Below are 16,558 nucleotides of genomic sequence, written 5' to 3'. Positions count from 1 at the left end.
TATATATATATATATATATATATATATATATATATTACTGTATATATATGGGTTATGGAAAAAATCCGCGAAGTGGTGAATCCGCGATGGTAAAACCGCGAAGTAGCGAGGGTTCACTGTATTTCTTATGGAAGGGGGTGAGAGAGATGAAGGTCTCTCTCTTTTCCTATTTATAGGTGGTGAGGATCTACCAGGTTTTTGCACCTTCCCTCCCACAGGTGCACCTGGTAACTTTGTTTTGGGTGGAACCTCCATCAAATCAGGCAAGGACATGGCCTGAGAGAGGTTAGTACTATTGCTGGTAATGGGGGATGAAGTTTGTATAGAAGTGGGCAGTGCCGCAGTTTTAATACACAGTGGCAAAGCCTTGGAAGGCAATATGCTTACTTTGTCACGCAAAACTTTACTATCATTAGATGATGTATTTCTTTTCTTGGAATTACTGGCAGCACTAGCCTATGTGGGTTCGATGTCTCCTGTGGTATATTTTCTCTTGCTTTCAGTGCCTTTGCATAGCTGTTTGGTTTTTTCAGTAGTCTTTTGGCATGTCCTACACTTATGTGTTCTACACTGGATTTGTTGAGGGCTGCTTCTTCAAACTTATAAATCTCCCAGCTCCTGTCAGTGGATTTATGGTTTGAATTGCAGTTCAAAAAGCTGGGCTCAAGTGTACACTCTCCATGATAAGGTTTGGAACAGATGCTACACATTTTTTTCATTTTTACAAACTTTATAAGGATGTCCAAATTTGAAACACTTGAAACATTGTAAGGGCTTTTGTTTGTAAGGTCAAACTTTTATTCTTTCATTTTCAATATCGATGTGGAAAGGCACATCAGCATCCTGGAAAGTAAGGATAATCATTGACGTCCTAGGAATCTTGTGCACTTTCCACACTGTTAATGGGCACATGGCTAGTATTTCCTCTTCTGTAAATTCATACATATCTTTATTGAAGACTACTCCCTTTCCGTAACTAAAGTTTAGGTGGGGTTTGACATCTAACATATCCTCATCACTGCTTGTCTTAAGGTTAGACAGTATAACTGATTGCGTGTATGATTTTGCATGGATTAGGAAGCTATTTTTCCCAAAGCGAGATATATCACCTGGTGCATTGGTTCCTACCTTTTTCTGAATTAGTTTGCTAATTTTAAAATAATTCCCATTACTCCCTTTAGGCTCGGCAACAAGCCACATTGGTGGTTTTGGCTTTCTTTGGGGGAGCATAGTTATATCGATATCTTTCTCAAACCAGTCAGCAGGTCTATATACATCCAAACTGTTTGGTATCTTATCACATAGGGCACCCATGACATTTAACTTACTAATTTTGATATCATTGATGTTACATATTGCATTGAATGCTTCTTCATGATTATGATAAGTTATCCATGAATGCCATTTTTCATTTTCAAGTTTCATTCTAATTTCTTTTATCACTCCTGAGGGGACCATTGGGAACTAGATGGGCCAGTGATTAAAGGTGACCAAGGTGACATAACCATGTCTGGGCTGGAAGTTCTTCTTGTCTGAGAAGGGTCGCAAGTCTGAGAAAGGGTCTTGCGACCTTTCTCAGTCTTGCTATTCAGTCGTCTGATGGGAAGGCTCTGTGGAGACTGGTGTCTATTATTATGCCTAGGTATACCAGTCTCTGCGTAGAAAGCAGGGATGACTTCTCTAGGTTCACCATGATCCCCAGATTACGGCAAAGCATCAGAAGGAAATGGATGCCAATCCTATGTGCCCAAGATGACACTAGGGCAAACACTGGTGAAGACGAGGTACTATGGTAAAACCGAAGCACAGCACCTTGAACTGGTATTTCCTGTTGTCGAGGCTGAATCTTAAGTACTTCCTTGAAGACGGATAGATTGGGATCTGGAAGTATGCGTCCTTTAGATTCAGTATGCACATGAAGACCTGTGATCTTACCGCTAGTCTGACCGTGTCTGCTGTCTCCATGCTGACGGAGTTTGTTTGACAAATTTGTTCAGAGCCGAGAGGTCTATGACTGGTCTCCAGCCTCCAGACGCCTTTTACAAAGGAAAGAGCCGACTGAAGAAGCCTGGGGATCCGCTGAGGACCTCCAGGAGAGCAACCTTCTTCAACAGGGTCTGGACTTCTGCCCGAAGGGCCAGCCCCTTTGCTGATCCCATGGCAAAGGAGTCTATTGACACTGGATTCCTGGTCAGGGGAGGCAGAGAGGTTATTTTCCAGGGTCAGCCCCAAGTTGCTTCCACCTGTCTGAGCAACTTTGTAGGCATCCCCCTACTGGTGGACAAGCAGGGGGTGTGCCTATCCTAGCGTTTTACGGCCTTGGCCGCTCCCTTAGGATATTTTCCTCCCCTGGAGGACTTGGTGCCTTTCCTGTCCTTGGCAGGAAAGGGCTTCTTAGACACCGTGGTCTTTTGCTGCTGTCTTGTTCGTCATGGTCTTGGCTGGACAGTACTGCTGAGGAGCTGGTGGTTTATAGGGTTTTGAAGTCGAAGCCCCTTACATCCTTAGGGTCAAATAGATGGGCTCCCTCTAGAGAGGAATATCTGAAACTAGTGATCTTGGCATTTGGGACTTGGTGGTGGAATCTCTGACACTGTGTCCCGACATTTCAGGATGGTATTCGCCCACAAGTTCCAAACTTGGTGGGTGATAAACGTAATTGTGCGAGTGCCTGAAAGCAGGAAAGTCTCCATTGCTTTCCTGGTACGTTCCTTGGAGAAATCCTCAGTCCGTACCAGAATTCCCAAGGTCCCAAACTAGACATCAAGCCACGAAGTAGCCTGCATGGCGTACTTCGTGACCTTCTCCTGGTTAAGGATCTCGGTTGCCGTGAAAGAGCCCTGTCAATTGGAGAGTCTCTTATGGAGAGGAAGAGCTGGACGAGGCTCATCCAAAATCTCAAAATACCTCCTCTGTTGGATACGAGGAGGTGGAAGAAGCTTGTTGGTAGAGCCGGAACATTAAGAGGAAGCATATTTGGAGAGCTGTAAGGCGATCTTAGCCCTGGCACTCTTCAGACCCTGAGGCAAGGGCAAGGCTGCACTGGTCTTTGAGGGTATCTGGGTGCCAAAGACACGGTCTAAGACCGTATCTTTGGCCTCTCATAGGGATATCTCCGAGTCGGTAAACCCATTGAGAACCCTTATGAGAGTCAGAACCTGCCAGAATGCATGTTGACTCTTTTTGCTCTCCTTCTGACGTTTGACTTGCGGTGAAGTCTTCTTCTTCCATCCCCGAGAGCTCTTCTCGGGGTGGGTTGCGGACATCCCTCGAGTGACCGGGTGTCTCTGTAGACTTAGAAGTCCTAGAAGAGGATTTTGGAAGACTCTTGGAGTCCTTGGACTCCTTCAGAGGAAGGAGATAGGACTCCAGCATCGAAGGCCGAGATGTCGTGACCCTCCGGATTTCCGTTGGTGGTGGGAAACTCTCCGCGTGAGGGGAGGCTTCCCTTGAAGGTAGAAGGGAGGAAGTCCTTTCCTCATGCGACTCCCTCGGCAGAGGTGAGGTAGGAGAGTATCCCGAGGAAGATGCAGGAGGAGCAGGCCTTGATAGTCTAACCAGAGTCAGCTTTACCCTCGGGAAGTAACAGCGTCAAAAAAACTCCTCTCTTCCCTTTCAGGGAAGAAGTAGCAGCCATGGTTCCTTTCAGATGGTCTGCTGGAGCTGTAGGATGCTCCGAAGAGCGGCCAGACAGAGCAGGATTGAAGGCCTGTACCAATGCCCTAACAATAGCACTGAACCATGGCTGCTCACCGACTGACGCACTGTCAGACAAATCCCCTGAAAGGAAAGGAACTGAAGGATCCCTACAAAGAGTCTCTGCTGTAGGTGGGTCCGCCTTAGAGGAAGGCTGTTTCGAAATCCGGAACCATTCTGTAGAGGCCCATTCCCCTTTCCTCGGCAGAGGCGCTGAAAGGCATTTGCGGGGAGGGGAACGAGGCGATGGTGACCTGTCAATGTGATGTTCCTTAGCCTTGAGAACCTGTTGCTGGTCATTGCATGAATGTGTTGGTGGGCGCTGGTGCGTTGGCGAGCGCTGGTGCATTGTCGAGCGCTGAAACTGTGAGCGCAAGTGCCCAAGAGAGCATTGGTGTGTAGCAAGGCGCTATGCAGTGTTGCGCAGGAGAGCGTTGGTGCGCAGTAAGCCGCTGAGCAGGAGAGCGTTAGCGCGCTATAAGACCATGCGCAGGGTGTTGTGCAGTTCCCTTAGATTGCGCAGAGCGCGCGGGCGCACAGTTCAGCACTGGGCAAGAGGTTGCTGGAGAGCAGCTTCAGTAGAAGGCAGGTGCGCAGGTGAGCGCTGGCGAGCTGGAGATTGCACTGGAGAGCGCATATGCGTAGTGGAACGCTGGCGCACAGGACACCGCTGGCGCTTGTGCTCAGGAGAGCACTGTAGCTTGGGAGAGCGTTGGCAAGCCGGAGACCGAAATTGCACAGGAGTGCGCCAAGGTTTCGGGAAGCACTGGCGAGCTCGGGTGGGAGAGTGCAGTTGCGCTGGCGAGTGTAGGTTGGCTGTTGAGTGCTGGAGAGCAGGTTGGCTGTTGAGTGCTGGAGCACAGGTTGGCTGTTGAGCGCTGGCGAGCTGGCAAATGTTGCTCTCTAAGGTGAGGTTGCGCGAGAGATTGCTGGGGCATTGGAAGGCGCTGAGGACGAGCAGGTGAAGGCTGTTTGTCTCACGAACGCCGAAACGTGTAGAGCGCTGATGAGCTGAAGAGCGTGACGGAGCAGGCTGGTGCTGACGAGATGTTGGTGAGTGCTGGTGCACTGCAGGGCGCTGGCAAGCTGGAGAGCGTTGGCGGGCAGTTTCACGCTTAGGTAGGGCCTCAGGAGGCTGTACCGGAGACAGGAATGGTGATGGTAGGTCGGCAGGTCGGCTGGTAGGAGGCACAGGAACAGGATGTGCCCTTTGGAAGGACGAACATCCACCAATGGAGATTTCGAACGATCTACAGAAGAGCCCAGGACCTCACCTGGGGGTAGAGGTGGGGCCACTTCGCTAAGGGGAAGCAACACCATCTCTCGAGGACCGGGGTTGGCAACAAATAAAAGGGTCTATGCTACTACTCGACGGTCTCTCGGAAAAGGCCAAACGAGTAGGAGCTTCAGAGGAAGGTCGGGAGACAGAAGAGGCCTTGGGTTTTCCCCCTTCGAAGGAACCTTCAGGAGAAATATCCCGCTTAGACTTCTTCTTCCATTGTTGCCTAAACCTCTCCCACTGGCCACTCCCGACACTCACTACACTAGTTGTTACCATCACACCGTTGACCTCTGCAGGCGGGATAAAGGGTGTGGCGATCGGTCTCCATGGCCAAGATAAAGGTTCCGCAAGGAAGACCATCGAGTCTAGGGCAGGTGCGCATGGTTGCAGAAGTCAACACACAAGCACACTATCACAAAGAAAAAGCACAAAAACATTAATGGCAGTTCAATAATAACGGCGAAGGATGAGGAACAGCATCAACCGTACACCATCTGAGCCAAAAGCAAAGTGAGCTAAATCACCGGTGTGTGAGTGGGAGCGGTAGCAAGCTACACCCCTGCCCCCACTAACTAGCGGTAAGGGTAGTTAACCCTTGCTAGATTTTAATGGCTCGTCATTTCAGCTTCGTCGAAAGTAATACCCCTAAATAAATAGCGTAGGTAAGTATTCCAGTTATGGAACAACTAACCTTACCTAACCTAATAGCCGTATCCTTACCTAGCAGGGGGGGGACAAACCCTGTGACCCCCCCTTACACAGCCATATTAAATGTAAGACAACCAAAAACCCTCTGCGTACTTCCTTATGTTGGAGGGTTAAGGTGAGCAGCACCTTTCCGACTCTATAACTCAATGCACAATAACCTCACGAATGAATGAGCACCAATCATTTATAGTTTTGTGAGAAATATTTCATTTATTTTCAACAAATTTATAACTAAATTTAACTAATATAATTATATACAAGTAACAAATTAGATTCTATATCTAAATTAGACTTTTCAAACCATGTTCCCTTAAAAATGGATATGTAAAAACTCCACCTTTGTTCACTTTCTTCTTGTTTTTTCATACAACATTCCTTCTGTCACACCAAAATGCTTTTTTGTTAGTATCAAGTTGGCACTTAGAACCACAGTTGGGGCAAATAGTGTCACTTTCACTTTTAATAACACCATAATCTTGGCAGTACTTCAATATTCTTTCGATTTTGCCATAATAATGCAAAATAAGAATTTTTATTATTTAAATAACAATTGAGACAAGAACTTGGGAGAAAATCCCCAGAAATTGATGTCAAAGTAGATGGTAAATGAGAAACCGCATCAGTAGTTGATGTTATACACTCCTCCATGGCTCTTAAAAGACTGAAAAATTAGCGGTGGAAATTGTGAAAAGTGTCGAAAAGTGTTCAGTTTCCTAGTAAAACTGTCACCTGATTGGGTATTCAAGTCACGTGATTCTAGTTTTGTTAAAATGCTAGTCCCAAGTAAAATGTGGATAATCATCATTGTTTAAAAACTATGACGTTTGGGTGACCTCTTGCTACGTAGAATACAGTCGATGATGTAATAATGACATAATCTATGTTTTAAAAATACAAATGAAGAAACGAGAGCTCAGTCTGAAGAGGAATTTGAGAGAGTTATGAAGTCAAGGGACTTAGTTTTTCTCAAGTGGGTCAAATATAATTTCTATTTTTAAACCACATCTAGACCTAGCGCCGCTTAGATTTATATATCACACGAAACCTTGGCCTTCCCACATTTTAATGTAAGTACTTAAATTTGATAATTTGCTGTCAGAGCTATAGTATAGAATTACCCAAATAATTAGTGTTAATCCATTAACTTAAGAGTACAAACATATAGGCAAACATGCTAAAGTTTTTTATTACAATGAACAGAGCTACGAACGACTCCACAGAAAATGGGATTAAAAATCTTGTTTTCTATGCTTCCAGAAGGTCTTAAAAACAAAAGCCCCTGTGTTTTGATAGCCATCTTACTATTACCGAGTTTTGACTACAATAACTTTATTATAACTGGCTTTTTATGATGATTACTGGTGGAAATAACCAATTTTAAACATGTTAATATAAATAAAATAAAACCAGTAAACAGGGTATTTTAAAGTGATTTGTACGTTATTGATGACAATGCATAGCACAAACCTACAGTTTTCCACTTGTGGTAGTCAACCCACCACAACTCAAAAACTTTAGATTTCCTCCAGAAAACATTATCAGAAACATTACAAACAATAAAATACACCAGGAACATTTATTTTCTCCAAATTGTTTATTGTACTATTCTTTAATTTTACCGAAGTCAACTGATTCGCATGTACTTCAGGATATTACCATAAATAAACTAATGTTCGCACTGACACTTTAACGACAAAGCTTAGCATAGAAAGGCCTGTATAAGGCTAGGCTACGCCTCGTAAGGCTAGGCTACGCTTAATCTCTTTGAAAAGGAAAAGGGGGAGTGACCTTGCTTCCATCAGTAGGTCATGATTCTGAATAACTTTTGACGCAACTTTACTCACCTAACCCAGCTTGATTTCTGGACTTCAAATGTTCCGCAAGTTCTATAACCTTCTTCCAATTGGATTCCTCTCGGCTTTTTTCTATGTCGGCCTCGAGCCTGTAACCACGTCCAGTTTTGCCTGACATTTTGACAATCTGCAGACGATGGCGATAAGCGTTCGAGAAATATCTTTGTTTACATCATTCCGTACCATCAATCATATTCTTTATAGTTCTTTTGAGATATATTTCATAAAATTAATGAGATTTATTCATCAAAATTACCAATATGTGTTATTATCCTTATATCACGGTGATAATGATAAATAATTTTAGCTTGAACGTGTCTTATTAAGAATTCTGACGTCAGATGGCGGGAAGTACTACAATTTCAAGAGAGAGCAGTCCTACTGTCAACAAAGTCGATCCTATCTTAATAACGAACATCTTACAGGCTTACCACCAACGTTCTAAACAGTGTTCTAACCATAACCACAACAACCTTATCATCACAGGCCACGGCCAATCTCTTCCTAAAACGCCTTTATCATATAAACCCCAAATAGTACCAAAACTGCCTCATTCTCAAGTATTGATATCATAATTCTGAAGTTTTCCTAAATGAACATATGTTCATAACATTAAATGATTATGTTTATAGGAATTCTAAAACAATGTATAAATGCTGGCCAATTAATTCACAATAGGATAAATAAAACACCATAAAAGCGATATGTATGTAAGTATTGTGATTTACACTGATTTTGTTTCTTCTTAAATTATGTAAAAACTTGGTAGGTGCAACCTACATTTTTAACACGAATTTCATTTTCTAAATGCAATATGGTCTATATAAAGCCTGAATGTCATCGGTCTATTATAAGATTCACACTTCCCAAGACAGATTACTCCTACCAACGCCTACAATATATCACGGAAGTATTGGCTACTGTGAGGAAATATCTTCACTCTTTTATTTCTATTTGTTTTTTATTTTTGTTTAACTCGTGTATAATGAAGCTTAGTTACACCGTGTGTGTTTTCTTCTTCGGCAGTAAGTAGCTGACAGTATGAAATGGTTCTTATTACCCTGAGCATTGTTTGCGAGGATAAATTATTTTCCTGAACTTGGTTGCAAATTACGGTAGAATTTGTGTATTTTACTTACATATCTCTGCATAAACTTCGTTTGTTTGTCTAGGAATCTAAGATCCCCCATGCACCGTCTTTAAGTTGAATAAAGCTTGGGTAGCAGCAGCAAAGTCTTTTAATGTCATAACAATTTATTCAACTTACACTATGGAGAAACCATTGAAGCCTGCCCGTTTGGATCTGGACCCTAGCTTCCCTTCTGCAGTAAAGGAATGGCGGCATTGACACAAGACGTTTTCCAACTTTATTCAAGAATGTGGTGAAAGGACACCAAATAAACTAAGGACACTCATGAACTATGTCAGTCATAATATGTATGAATACATTGAGGAGTGTGTGGATTATGATACTGCCATTTCCACGTTGGAAAAGTTATATGTTAAGGCACCTAATGAAATATTCACCAGACATTTACTTGCTACTCGCCAACAAAAGGCAGGGGAAACTTTGGATGAGTTTCTGAGAGAATTGCGTAAATTAGGCAAGGACTGTAATTTAAAGTCAGTTAGTGCAGAACAATAGAGAGGAGTTGATCAGGGATGCTTTTATAAATGGCCTGGCCTCACCTATGATTCGGCAACGTCTTCTCGAAAATAAAACTCTAGACTTACAGGCAGCTTATGACCAGGCTTACTCTTTAGACCTAGCCCAACGTAATGCTAGTTTTTAGTCATATGCTTCCTCATGTTGGGCATACTACTACTGTGGTTACATCGGGTCATGCACTTATTACAGGTGATCATGTGAAGGGTGGACCAACGTCTGAGAGCTGTGAGGTAACTGCTGGAACTAAGGTAATAGCGACTACGCTGTCCATGAAGAGAAAGTGCTTTTTTGTGGAGATCCCTATCATATTCGTGCACACTGTCCAGCTCGGGATTCCATTTGCAATAAATGTGGCAAGAAGGGGCACTTTGCAAAAGCGTGCCTGTCTAAATCTGCATATGGAGGTAAATCTACAACAGCTACAGTATTTGATCCCTCACAGTCATCTGTTCTTGCGGCTAATGCTGGTACCTCTTTTCCTCAGAGCCTCTATTGGGCAGCTACCTCGACAATAATTAAAGGACAGGAGTTGACTCGTGCAGTGATGACAGTTATATAGATGAAGATGTAGCATGGGAATTGAAGCTACCAATACATCCCACTGATAAAGACGTTGCTTTAGCACAGAAATCTTTGCATACAAGCTCTCCTGGTTATGTCATTGTAGACTTGACGCTTCATCTTAATGGAGAAACTTATCCATCCACACGTCTAACAGTAATGAAGGATTTATGTTCAGGAGTATTACTTGGTCAGGACTTCCAAGAGCAGCATCAGAAAGTGACTATTGAATATGGTGCGCCGAAATCAGCACTCAACTTATCTGGTGCTAACCCCTACTGTTCGTTGGCAGCCGCTGCTGTGGATGAGCCTTCGTTACCTAATTGTTAAGCCTATTGTCACTAAATCAAGACATTACTGTAAAGATGACAAAGATTTCATTGAAGCGGAGACTAGTCGTCTCTTGGCTGAGGGTGTTATTGAGGATAGCATATCACGATGGAGAGCTCAAGTTGTGGTGGTTAAGGATTCCTTTAATCGGCATAAGAAAAGTATGTGTGTTGATTATTCGCAAACTATAAATTTGTATACAGAACTGGATGCTTATCCATTACCAAGGATTGACACCATGGTTAATGAACTCTCAACATATTGCGTATTTTCGATTTTTGACTTGAAAAGCGCTTACCACCAAGTCCCACTAAAGGAATCAGATAAGAAGTATACAGCTTTTGAAGCCAACGGACGCCTGTACCAGTTCTGTAGAGTACCTTTCGGAATTACCAATGGAGTTGCAGCCTTCCAACGAACTATGAATAAGTTGGTGAAAGAAGAAAACTTACAAGGTGCTTTCCCATATTTGGACAATATCACTTTTGCTGGACACACTCAAGAACAACATGATCAGAACATGCAGCGTTTTCTTGAGGTCATCAACAAGAGGAACCTAACCCTCAATGCTACTAAAACTATTAAATCTGTGTGTACCATTAATATTCTTGGCTACTGTGTGGGGAATGGTGTAATAAAGCCTGACATGGAAAGACTCCGGCCTCTACAAGAACTACCACCTCCCACTAGTCAAGGATCTTTAAAGAGGGCAATGGGTATGTTTGCTTATTACACTAAATGGATACAGAATTTTTCTGCTAAGATTCAACCACTGACAAGAGTAAAGAAATTTCCTTTAGATGAAGAAGCTTTGCAGGCTTTCGAACTACTCAAACAAGAACTTGAAAGAGCAACACTACACTCTGTGTATGAAAATTTGCCTTTTGAGGTCGAATGTGATGCCTCAGAAGTAGCAGTCTCAGCAGTACTCAACCAGAATGGCAGGCCTGTGGCCTTCATGTCTAGGACTTTACAAGGAAGTGAAGTTCACTATTACATTGTAGAGAAGGAAGCCATGGTGGAGGCTGTACGTAAGTGGAGTCATTTTCTTGAAAGACAACACTTTGATCTTGTTACAGACCAACATTCTGTGGCCTTCATGTTTGATAACAGGAAACGCACTAAAGTTAAGAATAATAAGATCCAGGAATGGTGGATGGAACTCGCAGCCTTCAGTTATACAGTACATTATTGCCCCGGTAAAGAGAATGTGGTTCCTGATGCCTTCACCCGAGCTTTTTGCGGTTCCGTGGTTTCTACGTCATCTACCCTCACTGAACTACATGGGAATCTGTGCCATCCAGGAGTGACTCGCTTGTTGCACTTTGTGAGATCGAAAAATCTTCAATTTTCCACTGAGGACATTTAGATGATCTGTGCTTCTTGCAGGATATGTGCAGAATTGAAACCAAGATTCTACAAATTCCAAGAAGGAACACTCATCAAGGCGACACAACCAATGGAGAGATTAAGCATTGACTTTAAAGGACCAGTTCCAAAGGCCTCACGCAGCCCATATCTACTTATTGTGGTTGATGAATATTCTCGTTTTCCTTTCGCTTTTCCGTGTCCCAACATGAACACAACTACAGTGATTAAGTGCTTAGAACAAATATTCAGCCTGTGTGGGATGCCTCAGTATATACATTCGGATCAAGGAACCTCATTCATGTCCAGGGAGCTCAAAACCTATCTCGCACAGAAGGGAGTTGCAACAAGTCGAACTACCCCTTTTCATCCAATCGGTAATGGGCAAGTGGAGCGGCTCAATGGTACTGTATGGAAGGTAATCCAGCTGGCACTCAGGTCTCGAAATCTTCCCGATCAGCACTGGGAATTAGTACTCACTGATGTGATACATTCACTTAGATCCCTTCTGTCAACAGCAACTAATGTCACACCCCATGAACGCTTTTTTGGATTTCCGCGCCGCTCATCCTCGGGGAGCTCTCTGCCTTCGTGGCTTATGTCGTCAGGACAGGTATTATTGAGGAAGTTTGTCAGAACAAGCAAAAATAAGCCCCTAGTGGATGAAGTTGAACTATTATCTGCTAACCCAACATATGCTAACATTAGACATCCCAGCGGACGAGAGTCAACGGTATCCTTACGTGACTTGGCCCCATGCCCTAGGGATAATTCTGTTTCTGAAAATCAAGAACTACCTTCTGTTTCATTGTCACCAAAGGCCATACCATCTCAATCTCCAGTGTCACCCACAACAACCCATCAAGAGTTTCCAGAAGGTATGGGACTTCACTCAGAAGCTGAAATCAGAACAGAGGCTGCATCGCCTCCAGTACGTAGAACAACCCGGGTGTCACGGGCTCCGAACCGATATGGGTGGGATTGATTACTTATGAAGTGATGTAACCAATTTTATATCTAGAGGGGAAGAATGTTATAATATTGTTTTGTCCTTTGGTCTTTAATACCTCACTCTGAACCGTTTGTCAAATTGTCTGGTGATCTTTTCATATTTTGTTTACTTACCTGATGGAGGGACAGTCGGAGCAACTTATCAAGTAATTCTCTGTTTCTTTTGTATTTCCTTTTGTTTATTCCATTTGTATCTATTTGGTTTAATTAGATTTACTTTGTGGATCTAACATAGTTTGTATTACATTTATTATGGGGTCATTGCTAATTATGTTCATGGTTGTTTCAGGGAATAATCTACTAAAGTTTAAGTTGAATAAAGCTTGGGTAGCAGCAGCCAAGTCTTGTAACGTCACAACACCGACTTTTTATATATGGCAGACAGTTAGATTTTTATTCTTAGGTATTCCCCTACAGAGAGCAGCATTTGGGTTGTACTATAAGAAAATAATAAGCAATAAGTATACAATGATGAAGATAAAGTAGTAAATGCTCTGAATCAAAGAAATCGATGCCTGGACCATATCCAAAACACAGAAGAGAAGATAAGTCTGGTATTCAAGACAAGTGCTACGAGTGGGACTACCCACTAGTGACTAGTGAAATGTGATCCTGAAGTTCGGCGTTCGAACAAATCGGTCATCGAATGACATTCTGGGACAAATTTGGGTTGATCTCCAAAGTAGGCCTACCGCTGTAGTCGAGACTGATGTGTCATTTACATCAAGCAGAAATCTATCCAATTTCATAAAAGAACTTGTTAATCTAATCAAAGTACCAAGGGTGGAATATCAACAATAGATTGGTTTATTTGCAAGGATAATAAACATATAAGCAGGAAAAAATACATTATAAATCAAAATCATATCAATATCAGTTTTTAAAAGAAGATATAAATTAAGTAACGGTAGATAGAGACAGATATAAGTCTAGATGATTTCTAGCTCCATTCGCTTTGCAATCATTTAGAGACATCAAGATATCAGCATGACTCAGCATGAATTGCTTAAAAGAACCGGTTGGATGTTTATTTATCGTTCACTCTTACAGAAGTTCAAAGAATGAACTTGGCATCACTTGAAAGTTGAATTTGAAACATTTATTACTAATAGAAAATACGTATATATGAACAGAAATAACAATACGAGATGAGACAAGAAAAATTAATTTCAAATTATGCATATGAATGTTGAATTTCTATAATATAAAATAATAAAATTGAGCAACACATATTCAAATAATATGCCCGAAAATTTTGTTAAATAAGATATGATCCACCGGTTTAATGGTGAATATATCTGCCGCGTTCTAGGCAAGTAAATCAGATCTTCAACGGTAAAAAATAAACGTTCATTCATGCTTACTGTATACATTCTGAAAAAAATATGGTTGCCTGGACAGGATAGAATAACTACTGAGATAGTTTTGGCCAAACATGAAGTGACTCCCTGAATACTTACAAGATTATTTTGTAGAATGTGGCATGAAAGGCAAAACCTGATGAATGGGAGTTGAGTTAGGAGTGTTGGTGAAAATGGCAAAAAAGGGAGATCTGGCTGATTACAATAATTACAGAGGCATCATCCTTCAGTCGTCATGAAAATATATATTATGCTTATTCTAAAGAGACTAGAGAGAAAGACTAAAGAAAAGCTGAGAGATGAACAAGAAGGATTTAAAAGAGGTAGAAGTTGTACTGACCAAATTTTCATTTTAAGACATATTGTACAGTAATGTGTGAAATGTAGAAATCCACTTTTGATTGCATTTCTGGACCATGAAAAAGCCTTTGATAGTGTGCACTGGCTAATTTTGTGGAGATGCCTGCATTATTATGGAGTTCCTCTTAAATATGTAAATTTGGTCAAGTCTGTTCATGAGCATAGCAAGTAAAAAGTTAATGTTAGTAGAGTGCTATCAAATTAATTTCCAGTGAACAGTAGAGTACTCCAAGGGAATGTGTTGTAACCCATGTTGTTTATCCTCTTCATGGATTTTGTAATGCATAGAAAAGTTGGGGATGGCTGGATTGGTAAAAGGAAATTAGCGGACCTAGAATATGCTGATGACGCTGTCCTTATTAGCAAAACGCCACAGGACTTGCAAACCTTGCTTACCAGAATGCATGAAATATCACATAAGGTTGGGCTCAAGATGAATAGAAGAAAAACAGAGATGATGAGAATGGAATAAGCAATGGAAGATGAAATACCATTGGAAGGAGAAAGGATTAATGAGGTAGAATCATTTAGATATTAAAGAACTATGATCTTTAATACACGGTCTTCAGAATTTGAGTTTAATGAAAGATTAAAAAAAGCAAATCAGACAATGGGTAGGTTGAGTAAATTTTGGGAATCAAATCGCATGAAATTACATAGAAAAATCAGGCTATATAACAGTTTAGTGAGATCGGTGTTACTATATGGACACGAGTCGTGGATTGACAATGAAACAATATCCAACAGATTAGGTAGGTTTGAGAACAAAGTCCTCAGAAGAATATTAGGAGTTAAATGGCAGGACAGGAATAGAAATGAAACTATGAAATAGATTATTTTAGTGCTTTATGTGGATGAGATCAAGAGGGGTAGATGGAGATGGTTTTGGCATGCTCTTCGCCTTCCCCAAGAAAGATTAGTTCACCAAACTTTCAACTGAGCCCCACAAGGCACTAGAAGAATTGGAAGACTCAGGCCTACATGACTGAGGGCTATGAAGCGTGAAGTAGGAGATGAATGGAGAAGTATTGATTTAAAAGCACAAGATAGAAACGACTGGCGAAATCTAACTAAGGCCCTTTGTGTCAATAGGCGTAGAAGGAGATGATGACGAGTCTATGATGTAGTAGAGTATTAGACCGTAACAACTTGTGGCTGTTTAAACAATCACATTGCAAACGTGGTGGTTCTTTAAGCTGGTTTATTTTTTATACGTGAAGTAAACTGTGAAAGAACTGGGGGGATTTTCTTTTTTTTTTCATTAAATTTGGAAGAAAAAAAATATCTTTGGAAGACCGGAAATTACACAATCATGAGCCTTTACTTAAGAATGTGTGCTGAAAACCTCATTTTCTACTAGTATCTCTCATCTAGACACCACATTCCTGACAAAAAAATACGGTTCTATGTGATGTAATCATAGATAATAACTAATTACTTCAAGACAGTTGACAAAAGTCCAGAATATATAATTTCTTATTTTGGCGATGTCTTTGATCTCGCTATCTGCTTCCACTTCATCAAATTATTTCATAAATATTCAAATATAACACATCCAGTATATAACTTACCTGTGCCCCTACAGTTGCGTGTCACTTATTTAGCATCCACAGAACCAAAGATTTTATTGCTATTTCTGGTAAAATTGTGGGATATACTTCTTTACAGTGCCTTAAAAACGGATGCTCTAAAGTTGAAAATGGCTGTAATGTCATCTTAAACCTGCATGGGCTTTCTTTTCCATCAATCCGACATAATCAGGTAATTGAATCGGTAGAACTTCAAAAGTTCAAAGTCGCAGCAAATGTTTTTATGTTGAACAGGCTTACATAAGTCCTTTTATAGTTTATATATCAAATACCTGTTTTAATGTTGTTTAATGCTTTTAAAATATTTAATTTTAATTTTTCATTACTTCTTATATCGTTTATTTCCTTTCCTCACTGGGCTATTTTTCCCTGTTGGAGCCCTTGGGCTTATAGCATCTTGCTTTTCCAACTACGGTTGTAGCTTGGCTAGTAGTAGTGATAGCTGTTTATGTGCAAAAATATTTCTTTGCTTGCCGATTGTTACTGGTCCACTACAGTTCTTTTTTCTTCATTCTATTTCTATTCCTTTTAGACTTTACGCATTCAACAAGAAAACCTTTTAATTCATGATAACTATATTCTAGATTGAGATTAATCAACGCAAATAATTGCTAAATTATAAATGTGACCATTCAAAAATTCTTTAAATTAATATTGCGTTTATTCTAATAAGGGCCAGTCAGCGACTTCAGGAAGACCTCAACTACATAGACTGAAACCTTGTTGAACCATCTGTTTATTTTGAAAGCACTTTGGGGGTAAATATTTTA

General features: G+C 41.2%; 1 protein-coding gene across 1 annotated transcript in view; it reads right to left on the bottom strand.

Moving 5' to 3' along the window:
* LOC137649879 (tetratricopeptide repeat protein 7B-like) overlaps positions 1-7,923 on the bottom strand; it is a 72,986-nt gene extending 65,063 nt beyond the window's left edge. The window contains exon 1 of the mRNA XM_068382823.1: positions 7,531-7,923. Within this exon, the coding sequence (XP_068238924.1) occupies positions 7,531-7,657 (127 nt within the window). The 5' untranslated portion in view covers positions 7,658-7,923. The remainder of the gene's footprint in view (positions 1-7,530) is intronic.
* Between the last annotated feature and the right edge of the window lie 8,635 nt (positions 7,924-16,558).

Source organism: Palaemon carinicauda, chromosome 1, assembly GCF_036898095.1.
Source record: "Palaemon carinicauda isolate YSFRI2023 chromosome 1, ASM3689809v2, whole genome shotgun sequence".
Lineage (NCBI taxonomy): Eukaryota > Metazoa > Arthropoda > Malacostraca > Decapoda > Palaemonidae > Palaemon > Palaemon carinicauda.
The sequence above is the reverse complement of the archived record's forward strand: the minus strand, read 5'-3'. Positions and strand labels throughout refer to the sequence as shown.